This window comes from Pterocles gutturalis, unplaced genomic scaffold (genome assembly GCF_000699245.1).
Source record: "Pterocles gutturalis isolate BGI_N339 unplaced genomic scaffold, ASM69924v1 scaffold1313, whole genome shotgun sequence".
Classification (NCBI taxonomy): domain Eukaryota; kingdom Metazoa; phylum Chordata; class Aves; order Pterocliformes; family Pteroclidae; genus Pterocles; species Pterocles gutturalis.
Window position 1 is genome coordinate 6,855 of NW_010125186.1, and position 15,339 is coordinate 22,193.

Genomic DNA, 15,339 nt, shown 5'->3' on the forward strand with positions numbered 1-15,339 from the left:
ATTAAACAGACCTGCAGTTCTATGGACATAAATCTTTACTTGGTATTTCATCACAGGAAAATGTTTTAAAATATGTTGTGCTGTGTTTGACACCACAGCTTGACATTTGGGGAAGTAACTCTCTGTTTCAGTTGTATATAATTTAAAAAAAACCACAAAACACAAAAAAAATCCAACCATGAATTACCTTTTGTTTAAACAACATTTCAGCAATACTTCTTTAGCATCAGTATTTCCATTCTTTTCCTCCCCTTAGGGTGTGATGGCTTTGTAAAACCTGTTGAAACAGACACAGTACATTATTACAGAAAATACATAGGAGACACACAAATGTATTTCTTGCCTTTTCCCTGTCTTCTGTCATCTTCTCATTTCCCCTTTTAATATTTCTTATTCTTCCCTTTGGTTGTCCATTTCCTCCTTTTACTTACACAAAACTTTGAAAATTGGTGGGTGATGGTTAAAGTTGCTGGAGTCATCAGTGTGCAGTTCTGTCTTGCATTTTTCTGTTGTCTGTGTAAGAAAACCAAGGAGAAGGGACAGTGCTCTACGTTACCCATCCGGTTTTGACATCCCTTGTTTTGTTTTGTTTTGTTTTTTTTTTTTTTTCTTCTGTGGCTTATTTCTAGCTGCAGTCAGACATTCATTCTGAAGCTCTTAGATGTAGGACGCATTGCTATTTACTGTCGTAAAGTCATAGAATGGTTTGGGTTGGAAGGGACCTTAAGGACCACCTAGTTCCAACCCCCCTGCCACAGCACGGACACCTTCCACTAGACCAGGTTGCTCAAAGCCTCATCCAGCCTGGCCTTGAACCATCCTCACAGTGACAAATGTCTTCTTTGTATCTAATCTAATTCTGTCCTCGTTCATCATTTCCATATGGGTAACAGAAAGAACAGAGGTTTCATCCTTTTTAGCTGTTGGCACAGTGTAGGTATTTGGTTTCTGATGCAAGGTCTGAGAGATGTTGGACCTTTTATGTACAGGAAATGGCTGCTGTGTGGGAGAGAGAACTAGTAAACCCAAACTGAAATTCTACGTTGTTGTTTAAAAATAAGATCTGTCAGGAGCATGCTATACAGTTCCAAACTGTAAGAAAAATAATTTATACAGTGTCTACATGTATTTGGCAATCTAGAAGGTTTACATGGATTGATTTTATAGTTATACTTTTATGTACAGTTAGCCCCAAAAAGGCTTGAGACAGAGGACTACAGAAATGTTTTGCATAGTAGTTATGCCTTGGTAAATACCACTTCATAAACATGTGCTGTGGCATGGCTCTTCCTAGGGAATAACTAGAGGTATTTGAAAACGTATTTTAAGAGCCACCCCAAGAGAGTGGGGTATGCTGCAAAGTGGCAGCTTACGTGGTTGAGTACCATCCTCCTTTCTGAAGCCTGTCAGCATACATACATTTAGACTGACAGTTCTAAAGCCCTTAAGTTAACTTTCTAAAATGATCACTACTACGGGCAGGGTTACAGATACTGGGCTAAAAAAGACTATATCTAGCAAAAAACAGGCAAAAAATTTCTAGCAGTTGTTGTTCTTCACAGAAGGATTAAGGCTTATTCTTGAGACATAAGGAAACATACTCTCTCATTATTCAGTTCTCTCCATGTAATATGCTACACAAGATTTTGTGTATGCACACTTTATTGTACAGTACTAACCTTTGTCAGTAAGTTCATCAGTTTCTCTGAGGATACAGTGTCACCTGGGCTGAGTGTGGTCTAAGTAATGCATTGTTCTGATGGACTAAATACTGCTTCAATCACAAGTTAATCTATGTAAACATATATAGTGTAAGAACCTGAAATACAGCTACATACTTAAGATATTTAAAAGTAAACAAACCTACATAAGAAATCTAAAAATAAATAATGCAGAACAGTCTGAATAATACATTTCTCCATTGAGTTCAGAGGACTTCTTTAGCAGTTCAGCTAATAAAATTACATAAGATAAATTTGTCTTCTCCTGTAGTCATCTTATATTTTCTGCTTGGTGCTCTTGAAATGTACCCTTACTGAATTTTTTAGAAAATGTTTATAGGGATAGATGCTTCTTTTGCAGTTTATGCAATTAAATTTGTACTCTCTGCATTAAGGTTATCTTTTCTGGGCTTGGGTGCTGCTGACAGTCTCTTCAAAACAGCTGTGTTAAAATACACATTGCCCACATAGTGGAATTATAAACAATGTAGCATATTTTAAGGATCTCAATGGAACATCATGTCAGTTGTACATTCTTTAAATAGGACTGTGTGACCATTTGTAATTTTTTCTTAAATGCAATGATTTCTGTGCTACTGCATTATTTTGCATAATTCATAACAACTACAAGCAAGTATGAGAAAATGTTGCAGATGCTGGTCATCGTTTTGTTTCTTTATGTCCTTAATTCTGTATCATTTGACAAATCTGATATTATTAATAGAATAATTAATGTGTGAGTGACTGGGGATATATATGACTGAAAATACACTTTGCCTCAGAAATCGATGGCAACACTTTAGCTGACTTGCATGGTCAGCTATGAAGACCATGTTAAGTGCACAACAGGCAGCTTACATTTAGCTGATCAGTTGGCCCATTTCCTTCAGAACCCATGCTGCTGAGTTGAATCTTTTCATCACTATTTTCATTGACAGAGTCATAGCACAAGTTCAGCAAGTGGCTTTAAGGATTAAGGAAAGGAATTTATTTGGATTTGAGGGCTGTATGTGTATGCTGTGTTTAGAAGGCGTGATACTGATACTGTTTATTTTTTCTTTTTTTCAGGGCAGGTTAAAGTGTTCAGGGCCCTGTATACATTTGAGCCCAGAACGGTAAGTACATCTAGATTTTAGGGTTTTGAGAAGCTTAATTTTAATGTTACCTATAATAACTTTTCTTCAGTTCTGCTGAGTTGGCCTACTAGACTTATTGTACTATGTTTTCAATGAAAAATCCTGTTAATTTGACTAAAACTGCTTGATTAATCATCACTCTTCTGTTTTAGGTCCAGCTCTTTTAAAAAGCAGCATGCTTTCTTCTCTGGTATCAGTTACCTGCAATCTAAGATCAGCAATCTAAGTGATTTTTTTTTTCTTTTCTTCCAAAGGCAACAAAGATAATTGAGAACTAAGAGATTTGATGAACTGGGACCAACCAAAAAGGGGATGAAGTTAACAAACACAAGATATATTTCACCACTTCTGTTGCACAGTGCTCTGCTGGAAAGGCCACAGTCTTTTTCTTTAGTTATCAGGAAGGTCACAGATCCAAAAAGTTAGCTGTAGGCGAGTCAAGCTGTTACCTAGTTGCTAGAGTTTGAGTTACTGTTCTTCTGAAAGAAGAGCTTAATGTACTCTGCTTTATACAGGTATTTGTTTCATCTAAGTACAGACATTCAGACTTTTCACTCTTCTTTTTTATTTTTTTTTTAAGCCAGATGAACTGTACTTTGAAGAAGGAGATATCATTTACATCTCAGACATGGTGAGTCTAAGATATCCCATACAGACTTCTGAGATGCAGCATATCCCTTCTAAAGTATTTTCCCTTTTCTCTGCAGAGTGACACAAATTGGTGGAAAGGAACTTGCAAAGGCAGAACTGGACTAATTCCAAGCAACTATGGTAATGTCTAGAGTATTTTCATTTGGTAAGATCATTCACAATCAAAGGAAATCACTAAATAAAAATAACTGATGAACTTATTTTCAAAAACTCATCACAGTATTGGCATTTAATAGTCCTGTAACAGAGTATTTCAGAATACCTGTGCAATATCAGTCACCACTGTCCATCAGCAGTGGGATAGTCTGTCTTACGTTTTTATAACCTAGAGACATCTTGAGTTTGTCAAGTGTTCATGTTTCTGCTTGTGCGGGGTAACAGCAATACCTGCTCTCAGTTTTGAGGGGAAGAGCACCTGGATATAAAGCATAGTTTTACAGATGGCACATGAAACCAATAGGCTTGTGTTCTAGGTAGCCTCAATGAACGTATTGCAGTTTTTAAGATCTTCTCATTAGCAGTATCTTGGCTATATTCCTTCAGTCTGTACATTGCCTTTTTTTTTTTAAGTAGACCTAAGGATGGACAGCAGCAGGCTTAGATGGCTTTGAGATCAAGAAGTGTGACATGGCATGAGGTGGCTTCTTACAGAGACATATAGTCAATAGTGGAATTGATAAGTAAACCTGCATATGGATAGGAAGCTAAAACAGATTGTGACCAATTCTGTAGACCATCTTTGTTCCCCCCTCCTTAAGACATAGGGCTGCTTTGTTTGCCATTGTTGATTTTTAATGAATATATATTTAAGACAAATAAAACATTGATTTCTTTGGGATCGCACCAAATTAAATGTTCTATACCTGTTTGTACTGAAAATAAATTGCTTTTTTAGGTTCAACTGCGATAACTTTGAAAAGCCATGAATACAGACAGCACAATTCTTCCAAATCATCCTAGGAAATGTAGGCAGTGCAGCTATGTCATATGACAGATTGTGTCAAACTGCTAATGTGTTAGTAACTGTGGTTGCTTCGTGTTCTCCCTTCTTCACTAGGAGACATTATGGTAGCAATGTTACGATTCCCTTCCCTGACTTGTAGTTAGTAGAAATACATGACTAGGAGCCTATGTTGCAGTTATTGAGACCATGCCATCAGATTTCAATTTAGTTTATGACTTCCAGACTGATTATACTCTTTCCATCTGCCAGAGGTGGTTACTGTTATATACAAGAAGAATAGTTTGCACATGCTTATCTGCACTCAAATTTCTTCTGAACATTGAAGTGTGTTATATTTAAAATAAAACCAACAACTTACTACTCCAGTTTGTGTTCCCTCTGAGATCATTTAGAAAAGTTGCTTCCAGAGTGCTTTACTGAAAACTTACCTGAGCAGCAGATTAACTTCCATTCCAGGCTGGGCAGGGGGAGTGTGGGCTGGTGGTGTCTCTATCTGCATGTTTGCAAAAAATTAATGTCTAAGCAGAACAGAAGCCTCTGCAGACCCTAAGAACGAAGAGTATCAGAAACATGTCTTCTGATTTAGACAAACTGTACAAAATCCCCAAAGGCCTGCTTCTGCTGGTTGCCACCGTTAGGGCTGCCTAGGTTCAGTCTTGAGCGTTGAAACACTGTGATCTCCTGTGCTCTTCTACAACCTTTTTGCAAAAGGTGGAGACAGATCTGAAACTAATGAGTCTCTAGTGGGGACTTGTGCTCCATCTGCTGGACTTGAAGGAATACCTTTGTGAAGACAGTAAATGGAAAAGCTGATGAAGACAGAAACAGTGTTATCTGCATTAAAATACTTATTACTGAACTTCTGATGAGAATTTTCTAAAGACAAAATTATTTTTAGGCTTTTGAAACAGTGTTGTTAGTGTTAATGCTTTCTGCTGTGCACAACAAGCACTGCTCAGTATGACTAGCGTGTTCTGCTTTGTGTAATGGCTGTCTGCTCTGGGACTGGCTTCTTCCACTCCGCTTTAGGATTCTGTTCACTACACAATTATTTTTTTTTAACTGAAATATCAGAATCAAGTATTTGTGTTTTATTTTACTCACAGCTAGAGAGGTAAACATGTGAAATCTTGCCATTACAAGTATTATGGGAGGAATACATGGCAAAGTAAGAAAAGATCTGGATAGGCCACAACAGTCTTGAAACTTTTATTTCTAGTAACTGACATACATTGTATTTGCCTGCATTGCATCTGATTGCAGTAACTATTCAATCTGAGGAACACCCTTTCACACATTCTCCCTGCCTCCTGTAAGAAGCCGTAGTGCGAGGGCTTAGAAAGCCTACTCATCTCAGATTGTACAAGGTCCTACGTGCTTGTACCCTGAGAGCTTTCCACTTAAAATAGAAGTTTTTTAAAAAGAGTTTCCAGATCATGGTTCACTTCCAATTGTTACACAGTGCTGTTCAGTTTCTTTTTTGCTGTTGCAGCAGCACAGTGACCAGGAGCTGATTGCTGCTCATCTCTAGTAAAACCTAAAGCTTGTGAGATGCAGAAAAGGTCTACAGAAGCCTGAACTTCAGTCTGCCCATCACTACATTGCCTGATTAAGCAGTTTTGATTTGCAGACCTCTTGTGAGTTTTCCAGGGAAAATGGCAAATCTCCATAAAACAAACAGGAAGCCTGTTGACAGCAGATTTTTTTTAGTTGCCCTTCACAGCCCTCGTGGAAATAATTCAGTCATAACTACGGATGGCAAGCTGTAGGTTGAAAGCCTAGCCACATGCAACTGCTCAAAAACATCTTACAAGTGTAGAAAGGGAAGTAACAACTGAGTGGGAATATTGCCAGAATCCTGAAGCTCTTCTCTGAATTGCTTTCCCATTCACAGGAAGTTGGAGTGCATCAATCACTTACAAATCCTCTTTCATGTTTGATTCAAATATATGTTACTGGTTCTTCTGGAATAAAAGTTTTATTTCCACACAGGTGTCAGATACTTCTTCAGTTTCAGAAGTAGTTAGAATTTATTCTCTGTTTCATTTCAGTGGCAGAGCAAGCTGAGTCTATTGATAACCCACTGCATGAAGCTGCAAAACGTGGTAAGTGTGATTTGGGTTTTGGTTGTGTAATGCTAAAGTATGGTTTGTTTGTTTTCTGCCAAAATTATATTTAGAATCAAGATACCCTGTCTGTTTGGGTTGTCTGCTATCTTGTACCAGTTATCTGGTAAGTTTCACAACTTTCAGAAACTGACCTGGTTTGCAGTCTGGTAGAACTGCCACTCTGTGATTGTATACACAGAAAAAGAGTTTGGTACCATCCATTTAACTACACAGGGATCTAAAGGTCTTCTGGGAGTGGAAGAAAAGGTCTTTGGTATGGCTTGGACTGGTTGTTTTATGAATTATATGTGTTGCTACTAGTGACTTTTTCTTCTGCTAAGTTCATAGGCGGGCTGACCCTTCTGGAAGAACTAAGTGCCTTCAATGGTTCTGTTAACTTTTCAAAGAGAAGTAATGAAAACTGAATTTGTCTTTCAGGCAACCTAAGCTGGTTGAGAGAGTGTTTGGATAATCGAGTTGGGGTCAATGGTTTAGACAAAGCTGGAAACACAGCTCTGTACTGGGCATGCCATGGAGGCCACAAAGGTATCAGAGAATTAATTTGAAATGACCGTTCTCTGGTTTTCTTGATTTGCTTATTACACTGATTGCTAAAATTGCAGTACTAAAATGGCAGTTACTCTGTAAAACTGCAACAAGAATAAAGCCAGGATTTTTTTAATGTCATTCTAGCTTTTTCAAAAGAAAAGTTAAAGCTAGAAGGGAGGTTCAGCTCCATCAAATGCTGTGTGTTTTGTTGTTGCTGTTGAAGCAGGCATTCTAATTAACATAACTGTTGGAAGCAGCGTGGGAAGAAGGACAGACCAAAAAGAAATGTATTGTTTTGGATATTTTATTCAGTAGCATTTTGTTGTGACTAGTGGTTGTTTGCTCAATGCAGTCTGACTGTTAACTGATTTTCATTAGCTGATTGGGTCACTCTTTCATTGAATCTTAAGTAACATTTATACTATGAATGCAAAAAGGCTCATTTTGTTTCCACTGATTTTGTTTCTCTTTATTCCTCACTCCCACACCGCCCTGTTTTCTGCAGATATAGTGGATGTTCTGTTTACGCAAGCAAACCTAGAGCTAAACCAACAGGTAAGTTAAACCAGAAGAACCTTACAGTAGAGGTGTGATGTTATTAATCCTTGGTACAAGCTGAAAGGTTTTTTGCTGTGTTTTAATCCTGTTGCTTTTCCCTCTAACTCCACAGAACAAATTGGGAGACACAGCTTTGCATGCTGCTGCATGGAAAGGTTATGCAGATATTGTAGAGATGCTGCTGGCAAAGGGTAAAGATCTTCACCAAGGTTTCAACAATCTGTGTGGCAGACTAGATTCCTGAGTGTTTATTAATCTGTATTTTTTAAACTGTTTTCCTATAACCCAGGTACAGTCCTTAGCCAGCTTACCTGCCTGACTTTATAAGCCTTGCAAAAAATTCTGGCAGCTGTTTGGAAAGTAGACATCTCACATGCTCAAGATAAATTTCATCCTGCTTTGCAGACAAAATTAAGCACTTAACCCCAGAACAACAATGACATCTGCTTCCTGGAAAGGGAGTGCAGCCAGCGAGTTCCCTAGCCAATTGTAGCTTATGGAAGAGCATCCATAGCTTTTAGTCTGTTCTAGAGCAGTCCACAGATGAGATTCCTTTGTCCATTACTGTTCTACCCAGCTACTGAAACTTGTATTCTAACACCATTGCTCAAGAAATAGCTGTGAGAGTGATTTATGATGAAAATTTTGTATTATAAAGGGGCAAGAACAGATTTGAAGAACAATGAGAAGAAACTGGCTTTAGACATGGCAACCAATGCAGCTTGTGCTTCCCTGCTTAAGAAGAAACAGAATGCAGGTATTTCTGATTTTGTTATTCTGACACCTTTTTCCTTCTTAGAGGATACTTAATATTTCAACCGAGTATCAATATGTTAATAGCCATAAAAACCAGTTGGGAGCTGCATGAGCTAAGAGTTGTGTTTGGGATGGTTCACCTGAGAGAGTTAGTTCAGCGGGGCCTGTGATTTATCACAGTCAGTGTTGCTGACTTCACACAAAGTGCCATCTTGTGTCACCAAGACGCAAAAGAGTTCAGAAAACGTGGAAATAGTAAGGGTAGGGAAGGAAATGGAAGACAAGCCCTTCAGAGTGGAGAGACAGAAAGAAAGCAAGGATGGAAACTACTTTTAAAGCATTATACCACAAGGAACAGGGTCTGAAAGTAAAACCATGTGGTATGTTCCCCCTTTGCCTGTCTGTTCCTCCAAACTAAGCCAAACAAACATCAGATGTTCCTGTTTTATTTTCCTATTGCTCATTTTTAAATTTCTTATTCCTGTGTCTCTCTAATAGAAAAATAAAGAAAGAATGCTTTCAGGTATTTATCAAAATAGCCTCACTGCCTTGCACTTGCATTCAACTCTCATAATAGCGCAGTGTCCATGTACAAAAGAGTTGAAGGGTAATACAAGGGTATTTTAAAAAGCTGAAGAAAGACTGAATTGTTCAATATTGCATAATTAATGTTACCTGTAGCTCTCAGGAGGCTGAAGTAGGGTCAAAACCCTAGGTGAATGACACAAGAAATGAGAAATTACTTTAAAACACGGGCAGAGTTACAGCTTGCATCAGTGGTATATGCAGTCTAGCAACTGTTGTCACAGGGCTAGCAAGAACAGAGGGAATGCTCACCTGTGGGTGGTTAGCAGTTATGGGAATTAAATGGTGGAATAGCTGCTGCAGCTTTAGAAGGCCAAGAAGAGCAGCTGCAGCAAAAATACTGTCCAGCATTTTGATAGAAGTAATACGAGGATTTCCCAGAAAGCCTTGACAAATTTATTTCCATCAATTTTGACGGTGAAGAAAGCAGTTGTAACAAAGTGCAGATTTTCTACCCTTTCTATGTTTTTTTCTGTTGTAAATTAATCCCTGTTAGGAGTGCTTGTTTTGTCTTTGCCTGTCAATTGTAGGCACGTGGTATGGGAATAATCTCTGTTCTAATGTCCCTAATAATTGTATTAATGTTTCATTTTCTGCTAGTAGGTAACTTCTGGTGCATTTACTTTACTTCCTCTAAATATTATTTCATGGCTGAGTGATTTTTTCATCCTTAATCACTATCACCAATCTCTGGGACTCGCACACACTATCATTTCTTGTTTGCCTTAATATAAGAACAGATGTCCTCAGCATAACTACAGTTTCAATGTTAGCTTCATTGTCTGTTTTTCTGTCTTAATTTGGCCTTTTATAATCTCTGTGACACCACTGATCTGTATACTTTTCTTGTATTTTGTATTTTCTTGCTTATTTTTATTTATTTCATTCTTTTGTGTCTACTGATTCTAATTTCAGTATTTCCAGTGTCTGTGAGTGAGATGATTGTTCAAACATTTTTCAGAGACTCAGACCTATATTGGTAGTCTTTCTGTCCCCACTTTCAAACCTGTTCCTATTTAGATATGACTTCTGTCATAGTCCATCTAGAAAACATCTTGCTTTGTCCAAGGAAGCTTACTTTGCCTCCACTTAAGTGTTCAGATCTGTGTTTATATGTGTACACACACATTCAAATGTCATGATTGCTGCAGTGTATTCTAAGAAATTAAAGTTATTAAAATCCTGTAGCAGAAGTGCAAAAGGATAGTATTACTTGTGGTCCTGAACAAAGGAACAGCTGTAACACAGAAGAAATGGGATTTGTCCCTTCTTGAAGTAATGGCCCCTTGAGCCCAGGGTTCTGCAATTTCTTTCTTTTCTTTTGTTTCCTCCTTTGCTGCTTCTTCTACTCAGTAGAACAATATAATGTATGTTGTATATCGTCCGTATTCCTGTTCCCATATATTTGAAAAGCTGTAGACAAATAATCTGTCTACAAAGAGCCCATGCTGTTTAGCTTTGTACAGTCCCAGAGGTAGATGGAGTTCTCCAGGCACTGCTGCACATCTGTTGAATATACTTTAATACTCCTGTTTTCTGCTTACTATCCTTCAAAAGCAAAAGCTCGTAAGTATGTGTAAGAAATATTCAGGATAAAACCAAGGTAAGAAGAGAGTGAGGGGAGAGAATAGATGCAATGTGTTTGATTTTAAGCAGAGAATGGCAGCACTCAGAATAAAACATAGGAGCTCTTCCACAAACTCTCCCATCCTTTCCTTTGCTGTTTAAAGGTAATATGTACAAAAAGTAGAATTAAAGAGTCCGGCTCTGCTGTACAGGTTCCAAGGAGCCACAAGATGGCTCCTGAAGGTCACAGACAGACTAAATCCGGTATGTAGGAGATGGGCTTAGCCCTACCTTTGAGATCAGACCTACAGCCCCAACTGTGTAGCCTTAAAATCTCTAAATGATAAAGGAATTGAGTTTCTCAGATGCTGGTTTGAAAGCATTGCAAATGTGAGGCTTTTTCTTATTTTATCCTGCATTAAGAGAGGGCTTTGTTTCTTTCCAGGTACAGTCCGAACATTAAGTAATGCAGAGGAATACCTTGACGATGAAGACTCCGATTAGCTTTTTTCATTCAGCCTAAAGAACTATAACTTGTGTTACCTATGTCATTCCCAAAAAATATCTTTACAACTGTAAAAATATCTTACTTAAAGTATTGCAGCCTTCCTATATAGCATATAAATGAGAGAGTGAAATCATACTTTCCAAAGGAATGATCTTCATGTGTGCCAGAAGATACCACATTTTAAATCAGATTTCCTTTGACATTATCTCACAAAGGAAGTGTGGTATACCCTTATAGGTCAATGGGCAGAGGACCATCTTCTAAACTTACAGGTTTCATCTCAGGTTTTCCCAGCAAGTGCCTTGCGTCTCTGGAATACACTCCTGTCCTGGTTTCAGCTGAGACAGAATTAACAGAAATGTCCCCGTAGGACAGCAAGACACCATTGCTAGTATTTCCCAAAATCTCCATGAATATAGGTTCCTTTGTGCAGATAAGATAATACTGATAGAGTCAGTACTGGCTAACAGGCATGAATGGAGATGCTGCTATAGAGAGTGACCATCTTTTCCCCAAATGGAGCCAGCAAGACAAGGTTTGATTTGTTTCTTTTTTTTTTTTAAAATATTTTTTCCCTATATTCCTTCCTGTACCCCTCTAAGTAAGGGGTAGAATGATGTGGGATGATCTGCCCCTGGATGCTTTGTTTTCTTGATTGCTATGGGCCCAATCCCTGAAATGTAAACTCAGGTGAAATGCTTGCGTAAGTCAGTTCTGCTTGAGAAATACGCTTAATTTTGGACTTAGCAACTTGATTATTTTGCTTTATTTTGCTTTTTGAAGTGCATTATGCTGAAACTGTTCGTAGTGAAAGGAAGACAGAATATTTTTCTATTTATCCTGCCTGATTTTTTTTTTTACCAATCTCTTATTTTTTTAAGTGTTCTTATATTTTGTCCTAAATTACCTCAAAGCTTAAGTGTGTTTGAAGGAATGAGGGAAGATGTATATTGACTATACCACAGGTATCTTTAGAAGAGATGTCTGCAGCTGAATAAACATTTAAAAAATGTATTGTTTCTTCCTGCGAATTAAAGCGAACTAAAAAATAAATTGAGCTACTTCCCTGCAGAGTTAAAAAATAAGTACTTCCTTCAGATTGTTCAAGTAGCTGCAGACAAATTGTACTGTAGTGAGGGATACTTACTGTGATGGCAAGAAAATGTTACAAGTATTTGAGATGCAATCTCATTTTCAATTTTTGTTGCTAACTTCCGTATTAGTGACTTTGACAAATTTAATCCAACACAGCAATCTGTGATACTTCAAAAAAAAAAAAAAAGCCATAAAAAAAGCAAAAGAAAAAAGGCAAAAAAAATGCTCTTGTGAAAGACTGGGGATAATTTAAAAGCTCTTGCAAAAGATTGGGGATAAATGAAAATCGCACTAAGTATTTTAGAGATTAAAAGAAGTCTAGAGCACTCTTGCGTCCCACTTTTAAAAATATATTGAACCAGATTTTTGTATTTTTATTATCCTGGAAAGAACTAAATACAGGTAAAACTTGCTAAATGAGCACTTACCAAAGAAGGCAGTGTTTGAATGACCAGAACTGTGTAAGATGGAGGTGTTGCACAAATAGTCTTCTATGGATATAATTCTAAACTGTTCAAGTGTTAAAAACATAGAACAAATGTTTTAGCCCTATGAAATACTGTGGTCAGCTGAACAGTGATGTTTTATTTTGTGTGAACTTGAAGATCCTAGAGGGAAAGAAATAAAAACCAAAGCCACCAAGTTTTTCTGTCTAGCTTTTATTAGAACAATTGTTGAACATGTCTCAAAATAGAAAGACACTGTCCTGCTTCACGTTTTATTAGCCAGCTATTTTTACTAGCTCAGACTTTTACCACAGTCAAGCCACATATTATGCTGTATGCTGTCAATTAACATGATGCAATTCACAGTGCAGGCTGAAAAGGACCTGCAATAAGAGACTAGAGAAGCAAGAAGGTTCACATATCTGTTACATGAGTATTTTTCCTGCATAAATAAAGCTCACAAGGTTAAGACTCTTCAGTGTCGCAGGATGTGGAGAGAATGGCTCTTCCCAAGTCACTGTTCTCTCTGTCTTTGGAGGCAGAGTTTGTGTTCGTAAATAACTCTTAATGTGGTGTCTTCTCTTGCCATGGGTTCAACATCCTACAGGTTACTTGCAGCATTTTGATTTTAAAATTTAATGTTACACTAACATCTGTGGAATTATCTGCTGCTGGAAGACCCTGTGTTCTTCTGCAGACAGATCTAGGTGCTGCAAGGAAAGAATGGTGAGAGAAGAACAAGATGGGCCCAAACATTTCCAGGGAAGTGCTTACTGGCGTGTCCTGAGGAGGCACATCGACGTTGCAAGGCATCTGGCTAGTGCTGTACTATTTTTATAGGACCAAAATGACTGGATTTTGGTTTTTTTTCACAGCTTTGTTTTTCTTCATGCAACTGTCTACTTATCTTGTGAAATACAAATCACCGTGAAAACTTTCAGGCAATAAATTACTTTTTGCCTAACTCTAGCAGTTAAGTTTTGATTAAAAAAAAAAAAATCAAAAGTCTTGTAGCTTCAAGGAATTACAGCTGGAGTAAGATGGTACAATATGTTACTAGTTGTGCAAACCTAGTTATTCCCCTTGCTTTTCTCCAAAGCCTGTGTCACTACAGGCTCTTCCGTAAATTTAAGACGCTTTCCGAGGACAGATGCATTCAGGTTTGTAACAACAAGTAGTTTTTTAAGAAGACCAGCAAAATGAAAGTTAGCAAGCTCATGGTGTCTCCTAGCTGCACACTGAAGGATACTCTGTCTTGTGTGCTTCTGGTTGAGTTACTTGTGTGCCTTTCCATTGCAAATCAGCTGTGTTCCAGTTAGAAGGGCTGTGCTGTTAGAGGATATAAATTGTTCTGATTTATTTGAGGCTTTTTCAGACTAAACCAGTACATTTTTTTGTCTGCTTCATCAAAAATCAAAGGCTTAATCCCTGTTTTCCAGAAAATAAAATGGGATATTTTTGAACTGTCTTTAGTATAGTTCTTACTCCATGTGGATAATCTTCAAGTTATTACACTGCTAAGACAAAACCCACTGTACCTGAATGCAGGTCTTACATGTCCCGTCACCTGAGATGTAATTTGCTTAAAACAGTTAAGGTCACATTAAATATTTAAACTCAGTGCCCCATTTTCTAACAAATCCAGTTTAGAACCCTCCCATCCTCCTGAATCCTAATTTCTGAAGACAGCCTTGTGTTTCCTGTGTTTGAGTTGTATATGAAGGACCAAAGATTGCTGAAAGTATGTTGGCCTGACCTTGTGATCATTTCAGTTATCTGCTACAAAGTCAGGTATTTGAGCATGCAGCATACATCATTGAATTAAAGATTTATTTTCAGTCGTTGCCACCTTCTGACAAAGCCACTGAAATGGAACACAGAATAAAAGGTAATGAGCCATCAATCTGCTGCTTCTTGAGACAGGCATAAGCCGAAGTTACAAAAAGTGTCATTGGACAATGTTAGTTGTAATGTACTGTGATCATATCAAGAGACAGAAACAAGCAGAAATGATTTTGAAGAACTTGAAACAGGATCCTTCAAAAGAAATGAATTTGATATAAAATTAATTTAATACAAAATCAGTATCCTTGTTTCCTAAACAAATGAAAAGGCAACAGCTGGTTGTTTTTTTTTTTAAGCTACACATTAAAAAAAAAAAAAGCTCAAAATAAGGCAATAATACAGAAGGAGTTCAGAAAAATGTAACTTTACATAAGAAATTCTATGTCAGAATTTGGACTGGTAGTGGTGTCTGCCTGTGGGAGGGAAAAGGCTACCAGGTACCCATTTACCTGATACCTGCTGTTTCCCAGCTGATCATTGATGCTGAAGATGCTGTGTCCAGTGTGCAGCTTCTCCTAGAAAGCTGCGTCACTACTTCATCCTTCTGCCACGCTTAGCAGCCTTCATTTGAGCTTTGGAGAGCAGGTCTATAGCACATCAGAGAACTCTGCTGGAAGAGGTTTTTCGGTGAGACAATCTCCAGCTGACCCATGAGCAACGTCACTAGAGAAATTAATGTGGTCCAGCCAGTGTTTGCCCTCTCAGTTACAGGAGCAAGGGCAGTTTCCTGTGGTCATGAGCAACTACTGAGGTTGGAGGCTGAGGCAGAGATAACAGTAATTTAGCTGTTTGCCTTTTTTTTTTTTTTTTTTTTTTGCGCACCGAGAAAACACCAAACTTTTGCGGGTTGG

At 37.9% G+C, this 15,339-nt stretch overlaps 1 protein-coding gene across 1 annotated transcript; it reads left to right on the forward strand.

The window, feature by feature from the left end:
- Nucleotides 1-2,792: 2,792 nt before the first annotated feature.
- Nucleotides 2,793-11,289, forward strand: OSTF1 (osteoclast stimulating factor 1). The gene is made up of 9 exons (XM_010078446.1): nucleotides 2,793-2,836; nucleotides 3,438-3,488; nucleotides 3,565-3,628; nucleotides 6,524-6,577; nucleotides 7,019-7,126; nucleotides 7,635-7,684; nucleotides 7,800-7,878; nucleotides 8,346-8,444; nucleotides 11,040-11,289. The coding sequence occupies exons 2-9, from the start codon at nucleotides 3,486-3,488 to the stop codon at nucleotides 11,096-11,098; spliced, it is 516 nt and encodes a 171-aa protein (XP_010076748.1). The 5' UTR covers nucleotides 2,793-2,836; nucleotides 3,438-3,485; the 3' UTR covers nucleotides 11,099-11,289.
- Nucleotides 11,290-15,339: the final 4,050 nt, after the last annotated feature.

Excerpts from the sequence above, each read along its gene's own strand:
- OSTF1 (XM_010078446.1), top strand. Across the intron at positions 6,578-7,018 it reads GCATGAAGCTGCAAAACGTG|GCAACCTAAGCTGGTTGAGA; the intron begins GTAAGTGTGATT and ends TTTGTCTTTCAG. Across the intron at positions 7,685-7,799 it reads ACCTAGAGCTAAACCAACAG|AACAAATTGGGAGACACAGC; the intron begins GTAAGTTAAACC and ends CTAACTCCACAG.